At 55.4% G+C, this 19495-nt stretch overlaps 1 protein-coding gene and 1 long non-coding RNA gene across 2 annotated transcripts in view; both read right to left on the reverse strand.

Annotated features, from left to right (window-relative positions):
* Positions 1-1513: 1513 nt before the first annotated feature.
* TTC7A (tetratricopeptide repeat domain 7A) overlaps positions 1514-19495 on the reverse strand; it is a 104382-nt gene continuing 86400 nt past the window's right edge. Inside the window, exons 18-19 of the mRNA XM_023531281.1 lie at positions 14447-14649; positions 1514-3573 (exon numbers count right to left, since the gene is read on the reverse strand). Of these exons, the coding sequence (XP_023387049.1) occupies positions 3352-3573; positions 14447-14649 (425 nt within the window). The 3' untranslated portion in view covers positions 1514-3351. The remainder of the gene's footprint in view (positions 3574-14446; positions 14650-19495) is intronic.
* On the reverse strand, positions 5579-6190 carry LOC111740596. The gene is made up of 2 exons (XR_002780667.1): positions 6104-6190; positions 5579-6008 (listed from the first exon to the last, which is right to left on the reverse strand). It is a non-coding gene; the product is annotated as an uncharacterized LOC111740596 (long non-coding RNA).

Raw genomic sequence — 19495 nt, forward strand, 5'->3', positions numbered from 1 at the left:
AGGAGGTGACCGTACAACTCAAGTCATCTCGATTCCAGCCTTTGTTCTGGCACAATGGGTTGGATAGGGGGCTGGCTCCCTCTTCCTCCAATGGGGGTCGATGTGTGAATGAGGGGTCTGCAGACTAGGAACTGGGGATGAGGAAATGTTCCCACGCCTGCCTGACTTTCCAACATCTGACCAACATGAGGTCAGCTTGGCAAAGCCTTCATATAGAACAAGAAGGACCCCCTCCCTCCCTCCACGTTCTTCCTTGTAGGACAAGCCTTCTAGAACTTTCTCCCAGGCTGGCAGATGATGGACCACCACCTATGGCCTTTAATTCTCACCCTAGGGGGCCATGAACTGGGGATGAGGGCATGTGACAAGTAACCTGATACTAATTATTAAACCACTAAGAATTGTGAATGCGTTTCCTTAAAAGAAAGCATCACAGAGAAATAGAAGATGGGTACCCAAGGGCTCCAAGAAAGACCCTTCCTTGCTGGGACAGCAAAACCAGAGAATAGAACGGGGAGGGTGGGCGGGGTGGGGGGGAATGCAACCAGGCTGCAGCAAGGCCGTGGGAGCAGGAAGCTCAGTCCAGGGCAGCCCTGAGCTCTAGGGGCAGCCTTAAGGGCAGCTGTCTTCAAAGTGGGTGGGTGCAGGCTTGGGGGTGTGCCAGACGGTCCCTTGGGGCAAAGAAAATAGAGCTTCTGCGTAAGTTTATGTCATCTTTTAAAATTTTAGTGCTCGCTTTATAATATATGTAGTACGTGGGTGTGTGGCACAGCATATATCAGGAGTGTATTGGTATGGATCGCTTGGCGTAGGTGGCTGATCCAGATGTGGCCTGGATCCTCACCACACAGCCCTCCCTGGTGCTTCTCCCCCAGGTGCTGCAGGGGCTCCACTGGCAGTGCCCCTGGAACAGTCCCTCCCATTCAGGTGGCAAGTCCAGCCCTGGCTTCTCCTGGCTGCCCTAGAGGCAGCAGGGGCTCAGGCCCACTGAAGGGACAGGTGGCAGGCCAGAAGATCCGCGCTCGCTGGCCCAGCCTGGATCCCGCTGCCTCCTCCCGCTCACCGCCAGGCTGTTGCCTGACCTCGAAGCCCCCGCTGTGCTCATCCACTCTCACCGGGCTCACATCAGTCTCAGCGGGGCCCTCCCTCCCCTCCTTCCTCCTCTGCACAGGACCCAGGCTCTAGCCTTTGCGACGCCTTGGGCCTCTCTTCTCCTGCAATCCCCTCTCCAGGGCCCATCAAGGCCTGTTCTGGGGCAAGCTGTGCATTGAATGAACACACTACTTCATAAACCTGCTTCCTCTTCAAGAGTCTCTTTATGCAATCTGTGAACTGTCAGCAACTTGGCCCAGTCCGCTGAGGCCTCCTCTGAGGGCACACTACTACTCAAAATGCATTTGGTGTCTTTTCTAGTACCAAGAACTGATTACCAACGTCTTTGGGCATTCCAAGGCAAATCCATGACATTTGCTTTTTTCTTGTTTATTTTTTTCAAACAGAATTCTGGAATAAAAATAGATCTCTATTATATATATATGTGCACATATATATATATACATATTTACACACACACACACACACACACACACAGAGAGATCCTTCAACTAAGAGGCGAAGGATCTGGTGTTCTTTGCAGCACTGATCACCCGGTGGGAGGCCAGGGCCTCAGGCTCTCCCTAGGAAGCACCTGGGGGTACAGTGCTGAGCCACTGCAGCGAGGAGGGAGGGTCTCCAACAGAAAGACTGAGTAATGACAAACCAGGGCAGCCTCCGCCTGACTTTTCCACACACCTTAAAATAAGAGATGTACCTGATGGAGCTTTAAAACTAAAACCCAAAAGTGCTGATAAAAAAGGAATTCCCTGACAGGCCTGTGGGGGGCTGACATCCTGGGGACAATTCCAAGAGCATCGTGCAGCAGGCTAGGGGAGCAGCAGGAAAGACACCCACCCATGAGCACCCAGGACCCCTGCAGGCAAGGGTGTCATGTGCACAGAGGCCTACTCAACCAGTCAGGAGGTGTCAGGCTCCGTCTCCTCCTCAGGTCTCCAACCACAGTCATTTGGTACCAGGCAGGAGGAACCAAATGGCCAGGGTGGGGCTCAGGTTACCTAAGAAAGCCTGAGGTGAAAATGGGCTGTGGGTGGTGACATAAATCGGGGACAGTCCTAGGGACTGTCTACCTCCACATTATAACCCCTAGAGTGATCTGCATTGTACTCATTGCCCAAAAAGGTAAGGCTTGAAGGAATGATGTGTTGTTGCAGGTATTGAAAGGGGTTGGGTCCGGCAGCCATGTTTGTATCCTGAGGCTCATCTAGGGGCCATGGCTGAGGGCCTAAAGAGGCTGCCTTCCTTGGTTGGGGCATTTTCAGGGAGATGGAGGTGGGCAAAAATGGAAGGTTAGTTAAGGCCAGTGCTCCGTGCCCCTGGTCAGACATTAGAGGATTTAAAGGCACTTGGCAGGAGAGGCAGAAGAGCACAGTGAAGCCCAAATGGCCTCGTCAGGCAAAGATAGGAAACACGAGATGTGCATCATCCACTAACCGTCTGGGACAGGAATCCAGAGGTCCATCCTCTTCCCACTTGCCAGTGGCTTCTTCAAGCTGTGACTGCCCTGGGCAAGACCTGAGAGTGATCCAAAACCCTGTCCCGCGACTGGGTGTGGGACGAGGGCCGTGGGGCTTCCTAAGGCACAGAGGCATGAGTGGGGCGAAGTGCAGCTGTGAGGCTCTCGGGGAGCAAGTCCAGTCACCATGACTCTAAGTCATTTAGGGTTCAAGCAGACTGTCTACCGAGGCGCCGAGGGAGGAACCCAGGAAAATGCTTTGGCCTGTCCAGAAGGCAGCTCAAGGGGTTCATCTTTGGTGTTGGAGAGCAGAGAGCTGAGGTTCGAGACTAGAGCTTGTGCAAAGTCAGAAATCCAGGGGCAAGGATGTTGAGAGAGGGCGGGAGGTATAATACAGGGCTTTCTAGATGAGTGAAGGGAGCTATCCACGCCGCACAGGTACTCTGGGGAGCGGCCCCCATGTCGATGTAGCCTTCCGGCTACTTCCTCGCTCATAAATGCCACAATGTCTGAGTCCCAAGGAACAAGAAATTTGCTTTTGATGCAAATCTGGTTCACCCAGACCCAGATGAGCAGCTCCCAAACTCAGCTGGCCCTGGAAGGAAGGCAGGGGTGGGGTGGGGGAGGCGAGGTGAACTAGGGCTGCAGACTACAAAAGTGTTCCCTAGAGGTGTATTTCCCTGAGGCCCCATACCTCCCCTGACCCATGCTCTCTGTTGCCTGCCTGCTCCCCGCAAACCCCGCGGGGCAGCCCCCTCCGTCAATGCTGCTGCAGAGCAGTGTCAGAGCTCTCTGGGGATGATGGAGAAGGGCAGCACTGGGCTGCTGGACTCCAGCTCGAGGGCGGTGAGGAAGCATTCGACAGCAGCCTCGCTCTGGCCGTGGGCCTGCAGCACCTCTCCTAGGCCTTGCCAGGCCTCATGGCAGGTGCTCTGCCTCTCCACGGCATCCCTCAGCACCTTCTGGGCAAGGCTCTTGTGGCCCAGCCGACTCAGCATCAGACCCTGAGGAGCAAGCACAGGGTGGGGGCGATGATTAGTGAGGATGCCCTAGGGCAGGGGCATTCTGGCCATTGGGGCAAGGAGCAGGAAGCAGCAGCTTGGCCACCAGCTACCAGCCAGAGAGGGCCTCAGGTTTGGTGTCTCAGGCTTGGGTATGGTTAAGTGACCGTGCCCTTGACGAATGCAAATCTTACCTGTCCCCACCCCAAACCTGCTTCAAGTCCAGCCTCCGAAATCACCCACTGTGGGAGCTGTGCCCCACTTCTGGCCCCAAGCAATGGGCTTTCAAGTCAGCAGACCTGGCTTTGAGTCTCCCCAGTATCAGCTGGGTGATCCTGGGCAAGCCACCACTCTCTGGCCCTCAGTTTCTTCATCAATAAATAGGAAAGATCACAGTAGCTGCCTTGAGAGTTGTGAAGTTTACACGAATCAGTCTATTGTAAAGCACTTGAACAGCATCTGGCCCGTGTGAGTCTGTCAGTGGGTCTGTTGCTCCCAGCCTTGCTGCTGCACTGCTGAGCTGCCCTTCTCCCCAGGGCTGCTGTGAGACTGAGGAATATAGGCTGCAGGCTCGGTTCTCTAACTGAGGGGATGGGTAGGGGCAGCTCCTTTGCCTGCATTGGCAACTGGTCTTCCTGGGGACGTCTGGGTTCTGGGACCTAACACCCATCCCAGCCTGGCCTGGCAGGTGAGGGTCCCAGGAAGATAGTCAGATGACTGGGGACAAGGGACAGATGCTGGGTAGGAGGGGGACTCTGGGACAGGGTGGCCAGGAGCTTCGCTTCATATTTGGCTCCAACAACCCCACTGCCAGAGAGATATAGGAAGTAAAAGGAATTGTCACAAAAAGGGGTTAGGAAGTGAAACTGGCACCCTGCCCCTCTACGTCCACTTCCACCCACACTGGGAAGGGTGTGGGGAGGAAGGCGGACAGGGTGGTGGCCTCTGGTCCCAGAAAGGCTGCTTTGCACCATAACACCCCACTGATCTGCGTTCCAGCCCTCAAAGGCGGCATGGGATGGCAGCCCAGGGGGGCCTCCTCTTGTTCAAAGATATATGAGGTAAAGCATGAGCAACACTGACTTCCTGGACAGGCAGGGGAGGCTGCCTTCTATGCGCCGGGAGCCCCCACTCGGGTGCCCGCCCACTGATGGCCATGTACATTTTTAGCTGGAACATTTTCCTCCTCACCGCACTCCCGAGTTAGGCCCTCTGTTGCTATGGAGACACCCTGGGGAAGATGCACATGCCTGATTTCATAAAGTCCTCCAAGAGCCTGGAACATGACCAATTAGGCAAGTGAGAAAGATGGTGCTCAGGAAGCCCTAGGGAAAGCCTCTCCCTCTCTGGCGGTACTGGCTGGTGGTCCTGTGGCCAAGGGGTGGGTAAGAAAGAGGGAGCTGTATTCACAGTCTCCTCAACCCAGGGTGAAGCCATCTGCAGGGAACCAGGGATATGGGGCAGAGGACAAGGGAGGACAGGGGAGCCGTGGCCAGGTGGAGCCTGAGGCAGGGCTCCGGCTCTGGCCAGATGGGAGCGGTGCTGACTCAGGGCTGCCCTGCACCACAGGGCCGTGCCCAGTCTGGCCAGCGGGGCTCCAGGCCAAGCCATTCTGCCCACAGGGCCTGGGAGCTGGACCCTGAGCAGCTCACAATGGAACAGGGCCAATAGGGAGGAGGGAAGGAAAGGCGAGACGACAGGCCTCCAAACACCAAAATTAAGCACCAAAAATGGAAGGTTTGAGCCCTGTGAGTGCTGCCCATGGGGGAGCAATAGAGGACAGATGGGGAAGGCCAGCAGGACCTCCCAGAGAGGGGGCGGGACCGCAGCGGCTTTTACACACACAGATTTCTATATTGAGCTATCTCATGAGTCTTTGAAGAGGACTCCATCAAAAAACATGTTCGAAAACCTCTGATCTCAAGAAGCATGTGGGTGTTTGGGAAGGGGCCAGATGTCTGCGGGCTGAACAGGGAGTGCATGCATGTGTGTGCATACATGCATGTGCACGTGTGTGTGTGTGTTATTCTCACTATGGAGGGTTTGCAGTAGGCCCCTCTGCATGCTCTGTGCGGAGGACAAGCCCAGGGCTCCACAGCCACCAGAATCCCAGCTCTGCCACTGACAAGGGCAGTGACCCCGGGCAAGCGGCCCATTTTCTCTGAGCTGAGGTTTCCTCATCTGTAAACCAGAGAACAGAAGAGTCCTTCCTTGCAGACTATCATGAGGATTCTACAACGATGAATTTGAAATCAGTAGCAGGGCACAAGGTGTGCAGACAGCCAACGGAAGGGTCCCCTGGATGAGCAGAGGGTCCTGGGAGGGGGGCAAGGAGTGGGTGGAAGAACTGATTTCTCTAGAGGGCAGGGCTCTCTGTGGGGGAAGACTGTGTGCAGGGCTGGGATTGGATCGTGTCCCTCCCACCCTGGGGTGCTGACCTTAGAGCCTGAAAGGAGACACCGGGCTCTCTGTGGGGGAAGACTGTGTGCAGGGCTGGGATTGGATCGTGTCCCTCCCACCCTGGGGTGCTGACCTTAGAGCCTGAAAGGAGACACCGGGCTGGGGTCAGGCTGGGGCCCAGAGGCCCAGGGCCTGTAACAGGATCTGCGGCCACCTGCCTAAGACACCAGCCCGTTCATGTTTGGTAGCAACTCGGAGCTGTTTGCTGCCTAACAACTGGGCAGGGCGTGCCCCAGGAAGACTCAAGGTCTCACCTGCTCTGCCCCCAGCCCAGCGCTGCTGGGGGCCCGCCGTCACCCTTCTGGTACCCCTCCCCCTAGCTGCCCAGAGAACTGGGCTCCAGGGAGATGGTTGGAACACAATTCCATCCAAATATCCCTGCTGACTCCTCCCTAGCCTGAACCCAGAAAAAACAGACCTGTTGAGTGACCCTCACCTGGGAGAGGCCAGAGCTGTGCTGCCCACGCACAGGGATCAGAAAGGGCGGTGCAAGTTGTGTGTGGTGAGGAGCGCTGTGCCTGTGAGAGGTGCCAGGGTTAATTACAGCCACTCACAGAGAGGCAGGCTCTGGGGGAAGTCCCAGAAATTCCCGACTTCATCCCTTCCTTCCTCCTTCCCTCCCTGGGTCTCAGGCCTTCCCAGAGGACAGCAGTCCCTCCTGCCCACACCATTACCTTAACATCATGCTCCATTACTGTGGGCTGACCTATAGGATCCCTGCTCTGCCCCTCCCTAGGCTGAGAGGGACAGGTCCCTGGTTCCTCCCTGCTTGGCCATTCCCCACAGGACAGCAGCTCAACAGAACTCGGGTGGGAGGGTCTGGGCTCAGAGCCAGGTACACCAGAGGCACTTAGGTATGCTTAGTAGCCTGCTTATGGCTACAAGGACAGGCAGCCTGAGGGGCCCTCTGAGGGTGACTCTCCCTGTTAGGAGCCCAGGTTTTCTATGGAGGTACAGGGTGGGGCCAGGGGCTGCAGCCTGGGGTGGGGATGAAGGATTCTGTCTTATTTTTCAGAATTGCCACTGCACACCATCTCACCTCATTAATTCAGTGCCTGCACTGTCCCCTAGGAGGGAGGGGCAGCAGGAAAGTCCCGGCTGTGAGTGCCTTTTTCCTCTTTTGGGGGGATGCCTGCCCTGGGAAGTTAGCCCCTAGTGCTAGGCCAGCTGCAGGCCAGGCTGAGAGCTGAGCGTTCTGACCCGCCCCTACTCTCAAGTATTTATAGAAGTTATTTTGGGAATTTTCTTTCTGAGCTCAAGGCACATTCCTGGGATTCTGTCAGCCTTTCCAGCTGGGAAGCCGGGAATCAGCTGGAGGCTGCTGGAGCCTCCTGGTCCCTGGAGCCTCCTGCTTGGGGACCTGGGGCTGCAGAGAGGAGCCTGTGGGTGGGGGGGCACCTCTGAGGCTGCTCCACAGGAAGGCTCCCTCCCTTCATCCATCCTGGGGTGCGGACACGCCCGTCGAGGGAGGCCCACATTCCGGCATGCTGGATTCTCCCAGGTGTGTCAGCCTCAACCTGTCCAACCAGACTGGGGATGAGGTGTCTCTTCAGGCTGAGAACCCAGCCCAGACATCACCACATCCATCATGGAGCTTGGGTGGCCCCACACCCACAGGTTGGTCCTACTTCCCTGTTGGGAGAAGGGACACAAATCCTTCTAGACCCCATCCAATGCCTGGCTGACCAGTGTCCTCAGAGCACCCTCAGACTCTCATAGGAAGAGGCCTCTGATGAGGGAGCACCCACACTCACTCAGAGCCCAGCCTAGGTGGGGGCCTTCTGGGGTAGCGGAGACGTGGCTGTGCTCTGTGTGTGGCAGCACCCACGCCTGGGGACTCCAGAAGGGAGATGTGAAAGAGCAGCAGTGGGCTTCTCCTCCGGGATGGGTGTCTGTCCTCAGGGGACCCCAGGCCAGGCTCCAGGATAAGCGCTGACTTGACAAGAGGACAAGTCATACCCTGGGGGCTCCTCTGCCAGACCCACCTCTAGGCAGGGGGCGTAGCCTTTCCTCCTCCTGTTTTCTGGGCTGGTTTCAGGTTCTGGGCTGGGGGCTCAGCCCACCCTGGACATGACTTAACCCCTAACTTAACCCTGAGGGGGCCCATTGCAGAAGCCCCCCTCTAAGACCAGAAGGCCGAGCCTCAGAGGGCGGTGATGGCCTGTGTGGGTGGGGGTGGGGTGGTGCCTGCCTATGGACAAGGAGGAGAGGGCGGGACCCTGCTGCACCCTCCAGACACAGTGAGTCTTTCAGACCATTGATTCTGGGGCTAAACTAAGCCAACAGTGCTTAACTAACGCTCTGATCTGAATCACTGACAGGCTGACAGAAAGCTTCCTTTCCACTTCCTCGTCAGGGTTGGCAGGGACTTGAGGAGCCCACGCACCAGGCTAAGGCTTTCCAAAATCCTGAGCCAGAGCCAGGGGAACCATCCTCATCTTCTGGAGGGTCTCTGAACCTGGGCCGAGGGTGAGGTGGGGAGAGCAGGGGCCTCCAAACACCAGTGAGGCCAGTGATGGCCTTGTACCCCCAACTCTCCACACGGTGAGCCCCCAGAACTCTCTCTTCCCCCCTCTTCCTTCACTTTTTCATCAGGGACTACATACCTCAGGCAGCACTGGGGGCGCAAAGGAAAGACGGAACTTACAATAAAATCACCTCTCTAGGAGGTCAAATGACCAACAACCCTCCTATTGAACTTTTCTGTCAAACGAAGGCAATATTCTCCATGTACTGGGGCTGGTAGGGCAGACAGACTCCACTGACGAGGGGCTAAGCATGTGTGTGGAGAACACACAGCAGAGTGCACTACTTCTGGGTCCTCCCATTCCCTCAGGCTGCCTGGACCCTCTAAGCTACCTGCCACTGCTCATGACGCTGACAAGAAGGGCGGCCCCAGGGTAGATGGGGCATCCTGGGTCCCGAGGGATAGGGACCCAGGAACCAGAGATCCTGCTGTTCTGTATACTGCAACCTCGCCCAGAGTCAGGGAACTTCCAGAAGGCTCAGCACTGAGTTTCACTTCTCAGCTGCTCAGGATGCCTTTCTTCCTTAGAGTTGGGGAGCAGAGGCTGAACCAGCTGGTATGACTATGGGCCGGAGGGCAGGGCTGAGCAGGGCCTCCTCTCCCCTGCTCCTCTCCCACAGCCTCAGGGCCCCACAATGCCTCTTTAGCTGAAGAGTCTCAGCCAACATACAAGACTAAAAAACCAGGTCTCAAATCCCCCTCATCCCTCAGCTCAGACTCTCGCTTACTGAATAGGCTGCCCTCACTCTCAGCTAACGTCAGCTGGGCCTTGTACCGTGTACACTCTTGTCCCAGCCGCAGGGCCGTTGGGACCCATGTCCTGCGCATCTGTGCCCTGGGCAGAGTCACCTGGTGGGCTCAGTGAGGACTAAGCAGCTTTGCTGCAACGAGTCTCTGGGGCTTAGCTCTTGGCTTCCACTTCTCTCTGCAAACCAAGAGCATCTGACCCTCGCCTGGGAGACACGCTTCTAAATGAAAAAAAATACAAGTAACCCCAACTACAGGACCATTAACTTATAGGGTCATTTAACCTAATTCTAACAGAAGCCCTAGATGCTTGGCGTCATGGTTCCCATTTTACAACAAGGACACTGAACTTCTAAGAGGCTGAGGAACTTGGCCAAGGTTAAACAGCAAGTATAGGCAAAAAAGGACTCAAGTCCAGGTCAGTCAGACTCGAAGGCTATGTTCCAACTTCTAGGCTCAAGCCAGCTCTGATACCGGGGCTTAAAAACTGTTCCAGCCAACCAGCCCCAGAGGCAATCCCAAAGGCAGCTCTGAAGTCCCTGGTCCCTGAACCCACCTTTCGGTACCCTGCTGATGCCATGGGCCACTTGGCAGCACAAGGAAATTTGTGCCGAAGATGCCCACCCCATAGCAGCAAGGTCAAGCAGTCCGGTCAAAGGTGGGATCAGGCCACTTGCCACCGAGTCTTCCACAAAAATGGCAACAAAAATGCCTAATGTTAACTTATCTTTTCACAGGTCTCATTCATCTGAGCCCTAAAACTACTCCTTGAGGTCACAAGGATATGAATGATTCCCATCTGATAGAAAACTGAGTCAGTGAGGGGAAGTAATCTCCAGGGCCCCCTTGATGGCCATGCCCTTGATCCTCCAAATCCACTCAAAGAATGAAACAGCAGCTTCACACTAGGAGCAGGAGGGAAAACTGCAGGAGAGTAATTCATGGCCGCGCTCTCACCAGAGAGAACCGAGGACAGAAACTCTGTCTTCCCCCAACTCTCTGAGCCTGTCTCTGCCTAGCCCTTCCCAGCCCCCAGGGAGGAGAGATGCCTGGGGATGGCAAGGAGCTCAGGTATGGCTGATGGACCTTTTCAGGGGCCTCTGGAGAGAGAAGAGGCCACGTCAAGCGACCAGGATTGCTTCAGAAATTCCATCCCCAGGAATTACATCACAGGAACCGAAGTTCATGCACTACACTCTCCCCCTGCTGCTGGGTGTCTGAGGAGGAAAGGATTCTAGGGGGAGATGGGGCAGCAGGAACCTCGAGCTCTTTCCCAAGAAGAGAGCATGACTAGGGGCAGAGGCCAGAGAAGAGCATGAAACCATCCCCCCGTAGAGTGTGTCCAGGACAGAAGGGCAGGGTGCCACCTACAAAGGCAGGAGGCAGGAAGGCACCCACACCTGCCCGCTCATGGCTGAGGCTTTCTCTGTAGTGAGACAGGCTGCATCAAAGCATCCATACTACCAGCTCAGCCAAGCGAAGAGCAGGGACAGCAAGTTGGTCTGTAGCCAGGGCTAGTGATCTTCCTACCATTAAGGTTAGGTGACCTCAGTGGAACCCTCTCTTGTGGGGGCTTTCAGTGACTTGGCCAGTCCATCAGCCATACCTGAGCTCCTTGCCATCCCCAGGCATCTCTCCTCCCTGGGGGCACAGAGGGATGGGAAGGGCTAGGCAGAGACAGGCTCAGAGAAATGGGTATAGGCTGCCTGAGGACCCTTCTCTGGCTGAGCCTGTGAATGAGTGGGGCTTCTGGCTACCTGGACAGGAGGTTGAGAGAGAGCTGGCAGACTGTCAGGACCTGCTCCTAAGATTTCACTGGGAACTTCTGTCTGCAGAGAGCACGCCTTTCCCCTTCTGCACTTGGCACTCTCCCAAAGCAACCTGGCCTTCCTTGAGTCTAGTAGAGGTGGCAGCTGCAGGACCAGGGCTTGAGGACACAGACTCCTCTGGGACACTGCTGTGGGCACAGTGGAGACTGCCTGGGCGGTATTCTGCCAAGGAGGTATCTCTTTCCTGCCTAATCTGGGTGGAAATCCCTGAGCTGAGCCCAGGGTGGAGGCCTTCACGGGAAGGTCTCTCGTCACATCCAGGAGAGGAGGGCAGCAGGACAGGAGAGTATAGATAAACTGCTTCTGGGCCAAAATTCATATTCTTAGAAATGCCTGAACCCTGGGACTCCTGAAAGCAACAGCCTTCCACTCCCAGAGGCCTTCTCCAACCTGGCCCCAAATATCCTGTCCCACATACATAGCCTCAGAGAGAGGCTCAGAGGCCAGCTTCTTGGTGTTTGAGGATTCTGCTCTTAGGACTGTAGGTCTGAACCTGGCCCCCCACACAGCTCACTGAGTCTACCTCCACCTTCTTCTCTCCAGACCTCAGGGAGTGGAACTTAAACACTACCTCAGAGAGCTCACTGAGGGCCCCAGAGCTCCCACCGGCCAGGCTGTGGCGGGGGGCTGTGCTCTCAGGGGATGCTTGTACCTACCAGAGGCCAGTGTACTCACAAAGCCACAGTGGTGTGTTGGGGCCAGGATGTCCTCCCGGGGAACCTGCCTTGTTAATGACTCCACAAAAGGACACCAGTTCCCCTTCACGTTCCTTTCCCTGGATAAGTCTCGGATGCATCCACCTCTGGAGTTTACAAAGGTTGAGACGATTTATGTGTCACTCCCATTCTCTACTATTTTTACGATGAGTCCCTTATCAAACTGTCAAGCTGACTTGGGCCAACAGGTTCCCCTCGTGATGAAAAAGAGTCCAACGTCACATCTGTGCTCAGTGGAAAAAAGAGCCATGATTGATTAGCAATGTGTGTCATGGGCGAGGGACTGCAGAGTGGTGGCAAATACGCTGTGCTTGCCTTCTCTGATATTGCTCTGCAGACTTTTAGAAGCACTTTCATATGTGTCACCTCATCTGATTAGAACATTGGCCTAGGGATGATTATTACTCATTTACAAAAGGAGACATCAGGAGCGTGGAAGTTAAGTGTGTCTTTTTCTAAATCACCCATGTGAATTAGGGTCAGAGCCAGGATTAGGTCCCAGATGTCCTGGTTCTGAGCACAGGGAAGACACTTAGATCAGGGACCACTGGAGATCAACACACCAAGTGTTCGCATGTCTTTTGGAAAAGAATGCTTAGTAAATCTTTCCCAGGATTGAAATTTGCTACTCTGTATGCATGTGTGTGGGATGCTGGCAGGAACAGAGCCTGTGGAAAGGGGATGGGCTGCCCACGCTGGAGCTGACAGCCCCTCCGGTTGCTTGTAACGTCAAAAGTGGGCAGGCCTGCCTCCGACTCCTCCAATCTCACCACATCAGCAAGGCACCCCCAGAAGAGAAAAGGGACCGTTTCAGAAACATCTGTAGGGAGCCACTCTGGACAGCTCTTTAGTTACCATGGAAACCCACCGTTGGAACCGGCTTCAATGTCAGGGAAATAGCTACAAACGATAATAAGCATAAATGAAAAATGGTACACTGTTACTTCAAAACTGTGCTTGTTATTGGATTTCCTCGGGTTTTAGGGTCTGAACGGCAGGCTCAGATCCGTGAGTGCAGTGGAAGGCAGACATCTCTGCCTGGCTGCTGGCCTAATGACATAACCCACATCCTCCCTCCCACCTCCCTAATCAAGTTTCTGGATGTGACCTCTGGGGAGGCATTCATCAGAGGAGCTAATGTCTAAACTGTGGGAGGAAGGAGGATGTGCCTTGCAAAAAACAAACATTTGCTGAGCAGACTGGAAGGCAACTGGGAGCCATGTGGAGGAGAACGCGGGCCAGGCTGTGATGTCGCTGAGCGGGCTTTCTTCAGCTGACACGGAACATTCGCATGGGGCTAAGCTGGAAAGCCTTTAAAAAATAAGGCAGTGGGAATAATAGCTGAGCTGGAGATCCCTGTTCCAATCTGTTTTCAAGGGCTCTTGGGGTTGGAAAGGCCCTTATAAGATGACCTGGTCCAGATCCTCCCCATGCGACGTTTCCATTCTCTTGGCAACATCCTCATCGGATGACTCCTGAGTTTGTGTTTGGACTCTTCTAAGAGTTATACCATTTTCCCTGACATGAAGCTGATATCTGAGTCCCTGTAGCTTTTACCCATGGACAAATCAGACCCCTTTGGCAGTGATAACCTTGCAGCCATCTGGAGTCGTCCTCCTGATGCCTCTGTGTTCCCCATGCGGCAGATGGCAGTGATACCCTCATGGCTGTTCTCCTCAAAGAGCTCTCGAAGGGGACATCTGAGGTGGAACCCGGACCCTGACAGGTGAAGGCTGATCCGCTAACCGTGGGCTCCTAAATTATACTTCAGAATCACTGTTCCCACGCAGGCCTGTACACTTTCAGATCACTGCATTTATCCTGATACCTGCTCTCTGCTAAGGAAGGCAGGGAAAAACGGTTATGCCGACTGTACCATCTGTCAGCACAGGTATTTGACAAATGTTTCCTGGACCGCAGACTCCCCATTGCACAGGTAAGTAAACCAAGGTTTGAAGGTGGTGGCTGAGTTGCCCATGATCACCCAGGAAGAGAATGGCAAGGTTGGGACAAGAGCACCAGCCTCCTGCTCCCAGCCTCCGACCTTCCAATAGAAAGGTCACCGAGCCCTGGGACCCCAAGTTCTGAGCTCCTTGTTCTAGGATTGGGGGCCCCATGGGCCATTCTCAGTGTGTGCTCTAGTCCGGCCTGACCTGACAGGACACCCCCTGAATCCCGCCAAGGAGGCATGGAGCTCCTCTGAAATGGAGGAGGCAGCCCAGTGATCAGGAAGAGCCTGGGGACCCCCCACAAAAAAGAGCATTTTGGTATCTAGAGTCTCTAGAGTGAAGATCTGATTAGCAACAGTGAAAGCCCTTTGGGGCTAGATTGATGTTCGGAAACTTACAGCAAAAAGACAGTCACAAAGGATATCAATCAGTCCTCCCAGATTTTTTCATCAACTCAGGCAGGCTCTGATTGAAGGGAAATGGCCCCCTCTGTCTCTCCCAGCAGAGCAGGGAGGAAGCCACCTCCCTCCCTCTCCCCCCACAGATACCACGGAATAGTGGCAGCGAGGCAGGCACCTGCCGGCATCGAAGGGGTGATGGGGTAGAAGGACCCTGAGGCCTTTTGCTGGGGCGTAGGGGTCGACTCACCAGGCTGTGCATGATGCGCACGCCGTCGGGGTTCACTGTGAGCGCCTCCTTGTACAGCTGCTTGGCTTCTTCCAAGCTGCCCTTCATCTCAGCCAGCCGGCCCCGCATGTAGAGTACCGAGTGCGAGGTGGGGAAGAGGCCCGCTGCCTCCTGGATGCAGAAGCCCGCTTCCTTGAGGTGCTTCTGCTCCATGAACAGCTCAGCTGCGAAACCAGAAGGACGGTGGGAGGTGAGAGTGGTGGAAAAGTCAGAGGCAGAGGCCCCCCTCCCTGGGAACTGGTCTCAGGTGATGGAAACCATCCCCCCGAGGCACGGCACGGGACACGATGGCTCTGGGGTGCGGGGGCAATGCCAGGCGAAGGTTTCTGAGTGCTGTGTCAGGGACCGTGTTACGTGCTCCACACAGTCTCAGCTAATGCTCACAAAACCCTACAGAGCAAGCACTTTTATTACTCCACTTCGGGAAGCGGGGAACTGGGGCACAGAGAGGGTAAGGGACTCACTTAAGGCCACAGCGAGGGTAAGTCAGGAGCCAGGGTGTGTATCGGGCCATTGGACTTTGGAGCCCATAGTGGGGGCACAAGTGGTGTCCCCTGGAGCATAACGTTTGCTCTGGTAACGGACTTTTTCCCAGTGTCCCTTCACCTCCTTTCCTCATTATGTGTCTGGGGATAGGGGGTGGAGGCTGACTGAGTGTGCACAGAGCCCGGGGGAGAGCTCGGCGATCCTGCTGAGGGTGGGGGTGGCAGGTGATGAGAAGGGAGCCCAGGGAGCATCTGTGAAGGGGCAGAGCTGGGGCTCCACCAAGGAGTGTTGGTAAAAGCTACCTAACTGCCGCACTGATTGACAGCCGACTGTGGGCCCAGGCCCAACGCTGCGAAGCAGCTTCTCTCATTTAATCCTCACAAGTGAAGGAGGGAGGCAGGTGCTCTCATACCCCCATGCTAAGACCAGACTGAGAGAGGGAGGACCTCACTCCCATCCCTCAGCGGGAAGGGGCAAGGCAGGGCTGGGTCCCCAGCAGCTGCTGGCCTCCCTCCAAAGCCCAGGACTTTCTGCAGCACCAAGAACAGGGGACACACACATAATCTGTTCCAGATCAGTGGAAAATGGGGCAGTTTCTCCAATCCTGGGCCAGTCCAGATAAATGCACATTTCAAATCCTCCTGCACAGGTACACACCCATTTTTAGCAGGCACTTTTAGCAAAGCAATGTGGCTGGTTGGGGTTGCAGCTTGGCCTCACAGCCCACTCGGCCCTCCTTACACGGCAGTCCCAAGCTCGGCTGCCCCTCCTGGGGCTGGTGCCTGTGCACAGATGGGAGCACAGAAGGGCAAGCAGAGCCCGGCTTGTGACTTTGCCAAGAGCTGTTTCCAGCAAAGACTGAGAGCTGAGGTTGTATGAGACCTGGGGTGGGATGGATAACAGACACCCAAAGGAAGCTCCCAGAAAGAAGTGGAAAACCTGGGTCCAGGCATCCCATCTTCCTGTTCCAACAAGAAGCAGAAAGGAGGCCTAAGGCTTGACTACAGCACACAGCACTTGGGGTACTTAGCATGAATGTTGCCTAAGGCTCATTGCGTAATCAAAGAGCTTGCCACATCCTGAAATGCTACAGAAGGCTTTTTGAGCAAGGGTACTCTTTTTCTCTAGTGGGGATGAGAATTTGGGAAAATCAGAGAATTAATTAAACACAGAGGAGCTAGGCTCTAATGATAACAAGAGAGAGAAATGCAGGCCCTTGTCCCCTGAGACAGCCTGAACTGCATTCTTATGGCAGAAAGCCCGTGGAGGTAAGGCCACGGAAGGGTAGGTTTTGAACCTGGGGCTTTGCAGGAAAGGCTGGCCCAGGGGTCAGGGGTTTGGCTCTCTCTCAGCCTCAGCTCTACTCTGATCTTCTGTTGTGTTCCCTTCCAGAGGTGCTGCCTGGGGCTCTCAGCAGGCTGCCATCAGAAATGAGTGTCCAATGTGCAACTAGTGAGTGCCAAATGTGTGCCTGGTTCTCCCACGAGAATAAAGAGTGAAGGTGGGGAGAGGTGGGACGGCTGAGCCACCAAACCACTGAGTGACCCAGGGCAGTGGAGTGACAAGTGCCAGCTCTTGAGTGCTTTAGGCACTCAGAAGGGGTCAGGTCAGCTGTGTTGGTACAGTCAGGGAAGTCTTCCTGGGAGAGGTGGCATTTGAGCCAAGGCCTGAAGACTCAGCAGCACTTGGACTAGCAGAGAGATGGGAGGCTGTGGTGGCCGGGAGGGCTGGGCTCCCTCTGGCAGCCAGGGAGACAAAGGAGAGAGAAGTGGAAGGAAGTGTGTGGTGTGTGTCGGGGAGGCCTTCCTGCACCAGCCCCCATGGCGGCTTCCTCCACCACCAGGAACTGAGCTCAGAGGCCAGGCTCTCCCGTCCCCTAGATCCTGCCGCAGCAGGCCCACCCCGGGCCTGGCCCACCTGCCCACCCGGTCCTGGCACAGCTCATTAGGCTGTTTACAACTTGCCACCCTGTCTCCTGAGCTTCCTCTCTGGAGGCTGTCCCTGGTCCCCCCCTTGGGAACTCCTCACAGTGCCTTCACATCAACAGATTTCAATTACAGGATCCCAACCTCCCTCCTTTCTTGGGGCCCTGGGCCTTGTCGGGCTGGCCATACACCAGAAAACACGCTCTGAAAAATAGGTAGGGCTGCTTTGCTCCACCAAACTTCATTATTAGTTAGGCAGGAAACCAGATGACACAGAACAGAGCCAGGGAAGCGGGGCCTCCTGTGGGCTCCTGGCTGCCTTGCAGACAGGCCCACAGGTCTGGGGGCTGGAGTGTACCCCTTTTCCCTAGACTGTGCATCCCTGGGCAGTTGTTTTACCAAACACGGTACCCCCCAGACAGCCAGCCTCAGCCTCAGCAAGAGACACCTGGCACCACACCCGCCCACTGCCCTGATCTTTGCTGCCAGGGCCCCAAGGCGCCCACGCCCATCCCGGCCTCCCTGGGCCAGGGCTGGATGAGCACTCACTGTTCCTGGATTTGCCTTGAATTCTCATAGTTGTGGTCATCATCCCAGCAGACAGGGGGCTTGCTGTCTCCTCAGTGTCAGAGGGCCCCCCTCCGAACCCCTCAGCTCCTTTACTCTCTTTCCCTGCCTCTGGTTTCCCCACTTCTCTTGTCTTCCTCCCTGCAGACTCCTGACCTCCTCTCTTGCCTGTCTTGGCTTTTCTTCCTCTTCCCTCCATCTCTCCCTACTCGCCGCCCCCCTCTGCGCGTTCTCTCGGCGGACTCCAAATGGAAAACATCTGTTCCCTGGAGCTTTGCGACAGTCCCTTTTATTATTTTTTCTGAGGCATCCTGCTCTAACCGTGTACCCAGAGCTGATCCCAGTCTTCCTGCCATTCCTGCCAAGGCCGAGGCCCCACCCTCAAAGTTGGGGAATAGATTCGCTCTTTTTGGGCTATTTGCACCCCCTCTTTGCTGGGAGAGCCTTGCTCTCAGGCTGGTCCTGAGGTGAAGATCTGGGTGAGGGAGGGCCCAGGGCCACGCCTAAGGTCTTTTAGGGAGAGACGTGCTTCTTAGAGACTCTGGAGAGACCTCAGAAAGGAGGAGGGGCCACCCAGCTAAATGAGCAGAAGCCCCCCAGGAGAGAAGTTAAGGTTGGGCCCTAAAAAGAGCCTACTTTGCCAGCCTTGAGCCCCAGAGAGTTACCAAAACTGCCCCATGAAGAAAATAAGCATCCTCCCCGTGGAGCAGACCCTCAGGGCATATGGATGCCCAAAATGAGGGAGAAGGAGGGGTGAGGGGAGGACAAGGGAGAAACGAGAGAGAAGACTGGGGTGTGGGGGTGGGGGACAGAAGGGAGAAGGCCCAGGAGGATAACAGAATCCAAGGGTCTAAAGGGATTTTCGGGTTGGCCTGAGACCCTCCACCGCTGGGACCCAGAGAGTGGCATAATTTGCTTCAGCCACAAGGGAGTCAAGGCTGTGTGGGCCTGGGCTCCCGACTTCCTGTCTCAGGAGCACTCTCCCTACTAACTCGGGACCCTGGGAGGAGGAAACGACAGGCAGAGAGGCAGGAAGAAGAAAAAGCTGGAGCAAGGGAAGACAGGACATGGAAAGAAGGCACAGAAGGCAAGAGGGAGGGGGGAAGCTGGGAAAAGAGAGTGTAGGAAGATAAGAAAAGGAATGAGGAGGAATGAGACAAATGAGACGCAGAGAGGCATGCGGGACCAAGAGTAAGACATAGTTTCCTCCTTGATTATAATCTCATAACAAATATGATCTTTAGACACAACCCTGGCTGCCCCACTCCAACCCCCAGTCTGCATCACTGACAACTGGAGCAGCTTCCACCTGTAGGGCCACCCAAAGAGCAAGGCACCAGTGCCCAGGCAGTGTGAATCTGTCGTGTGGGAGCTGAGATGCAGGCCAACTTCCTCCGACCCAGGGAAAGCCCAGGCCGCCTGTGAGCCCCTGGACCTCCAGGGCAGGGACCTCTCCCTCCATCCATCTGCCTCTCCCTAGCACGCTGTTCACTGTTTGTTCCCACAGACGTGAGCTGCAGTGAGAGAGGAAGCTGGGCCATCTTGCTCCCCGGGAAAGCCTCTCTAGGCACTCAGGATCCTGGATCATCTATGGGGCCTGGTGCCTCTCCCATTCTCACACAGACCTGCTGACAAAGAGGCAACATTCCTGAAACTCATAAATCCTCTGTGAGGCTTCTCACATCAGACTGGAATGGGAAGGAGACTTGAACAGGGGAGGGGAGGAGGATGAGAGTTGGGAGAGGAAGGACATATTTCCCAACCTAAAAGTGGGTTAACGATAGAACTTTCTGCCAAAACAGACTGGGATGCAGTTTATCTTGAACAAAACCAGGGGAATTAGCTCATTCCAAAATGATAAAGGGGGATATTTTTCCCTTCCTGCAAAACTGCTGCAGCTGGTAGAATCATTAGGTGAGTGGGTGGTAGTGCTGGTGACGATACTCAAGCCTGGGTCAGGTGTGGGGAAGGGTGGTAGTTTGGGAGAAGGTATCGCCCTGGCGATCTGCTCCTGGCAGCCCTTCGTTCAATA

Source organism: Pteropus vampyrus, unplaced genomic scaffold (assembly GCF_000151845.1).
Source record: "Pteropus vampyrus isolate Shadow unplaced genomic scaffold, Pvam_2.0 Scaffold66, whole genome shotgun sequence".
NCBI classification, from domain to species: Eukaryota; Metazoa; Chordata; class Mammalia; order Chiroptera; family Pteropodidae; genus Pteropus; species Pteropus vampyrus.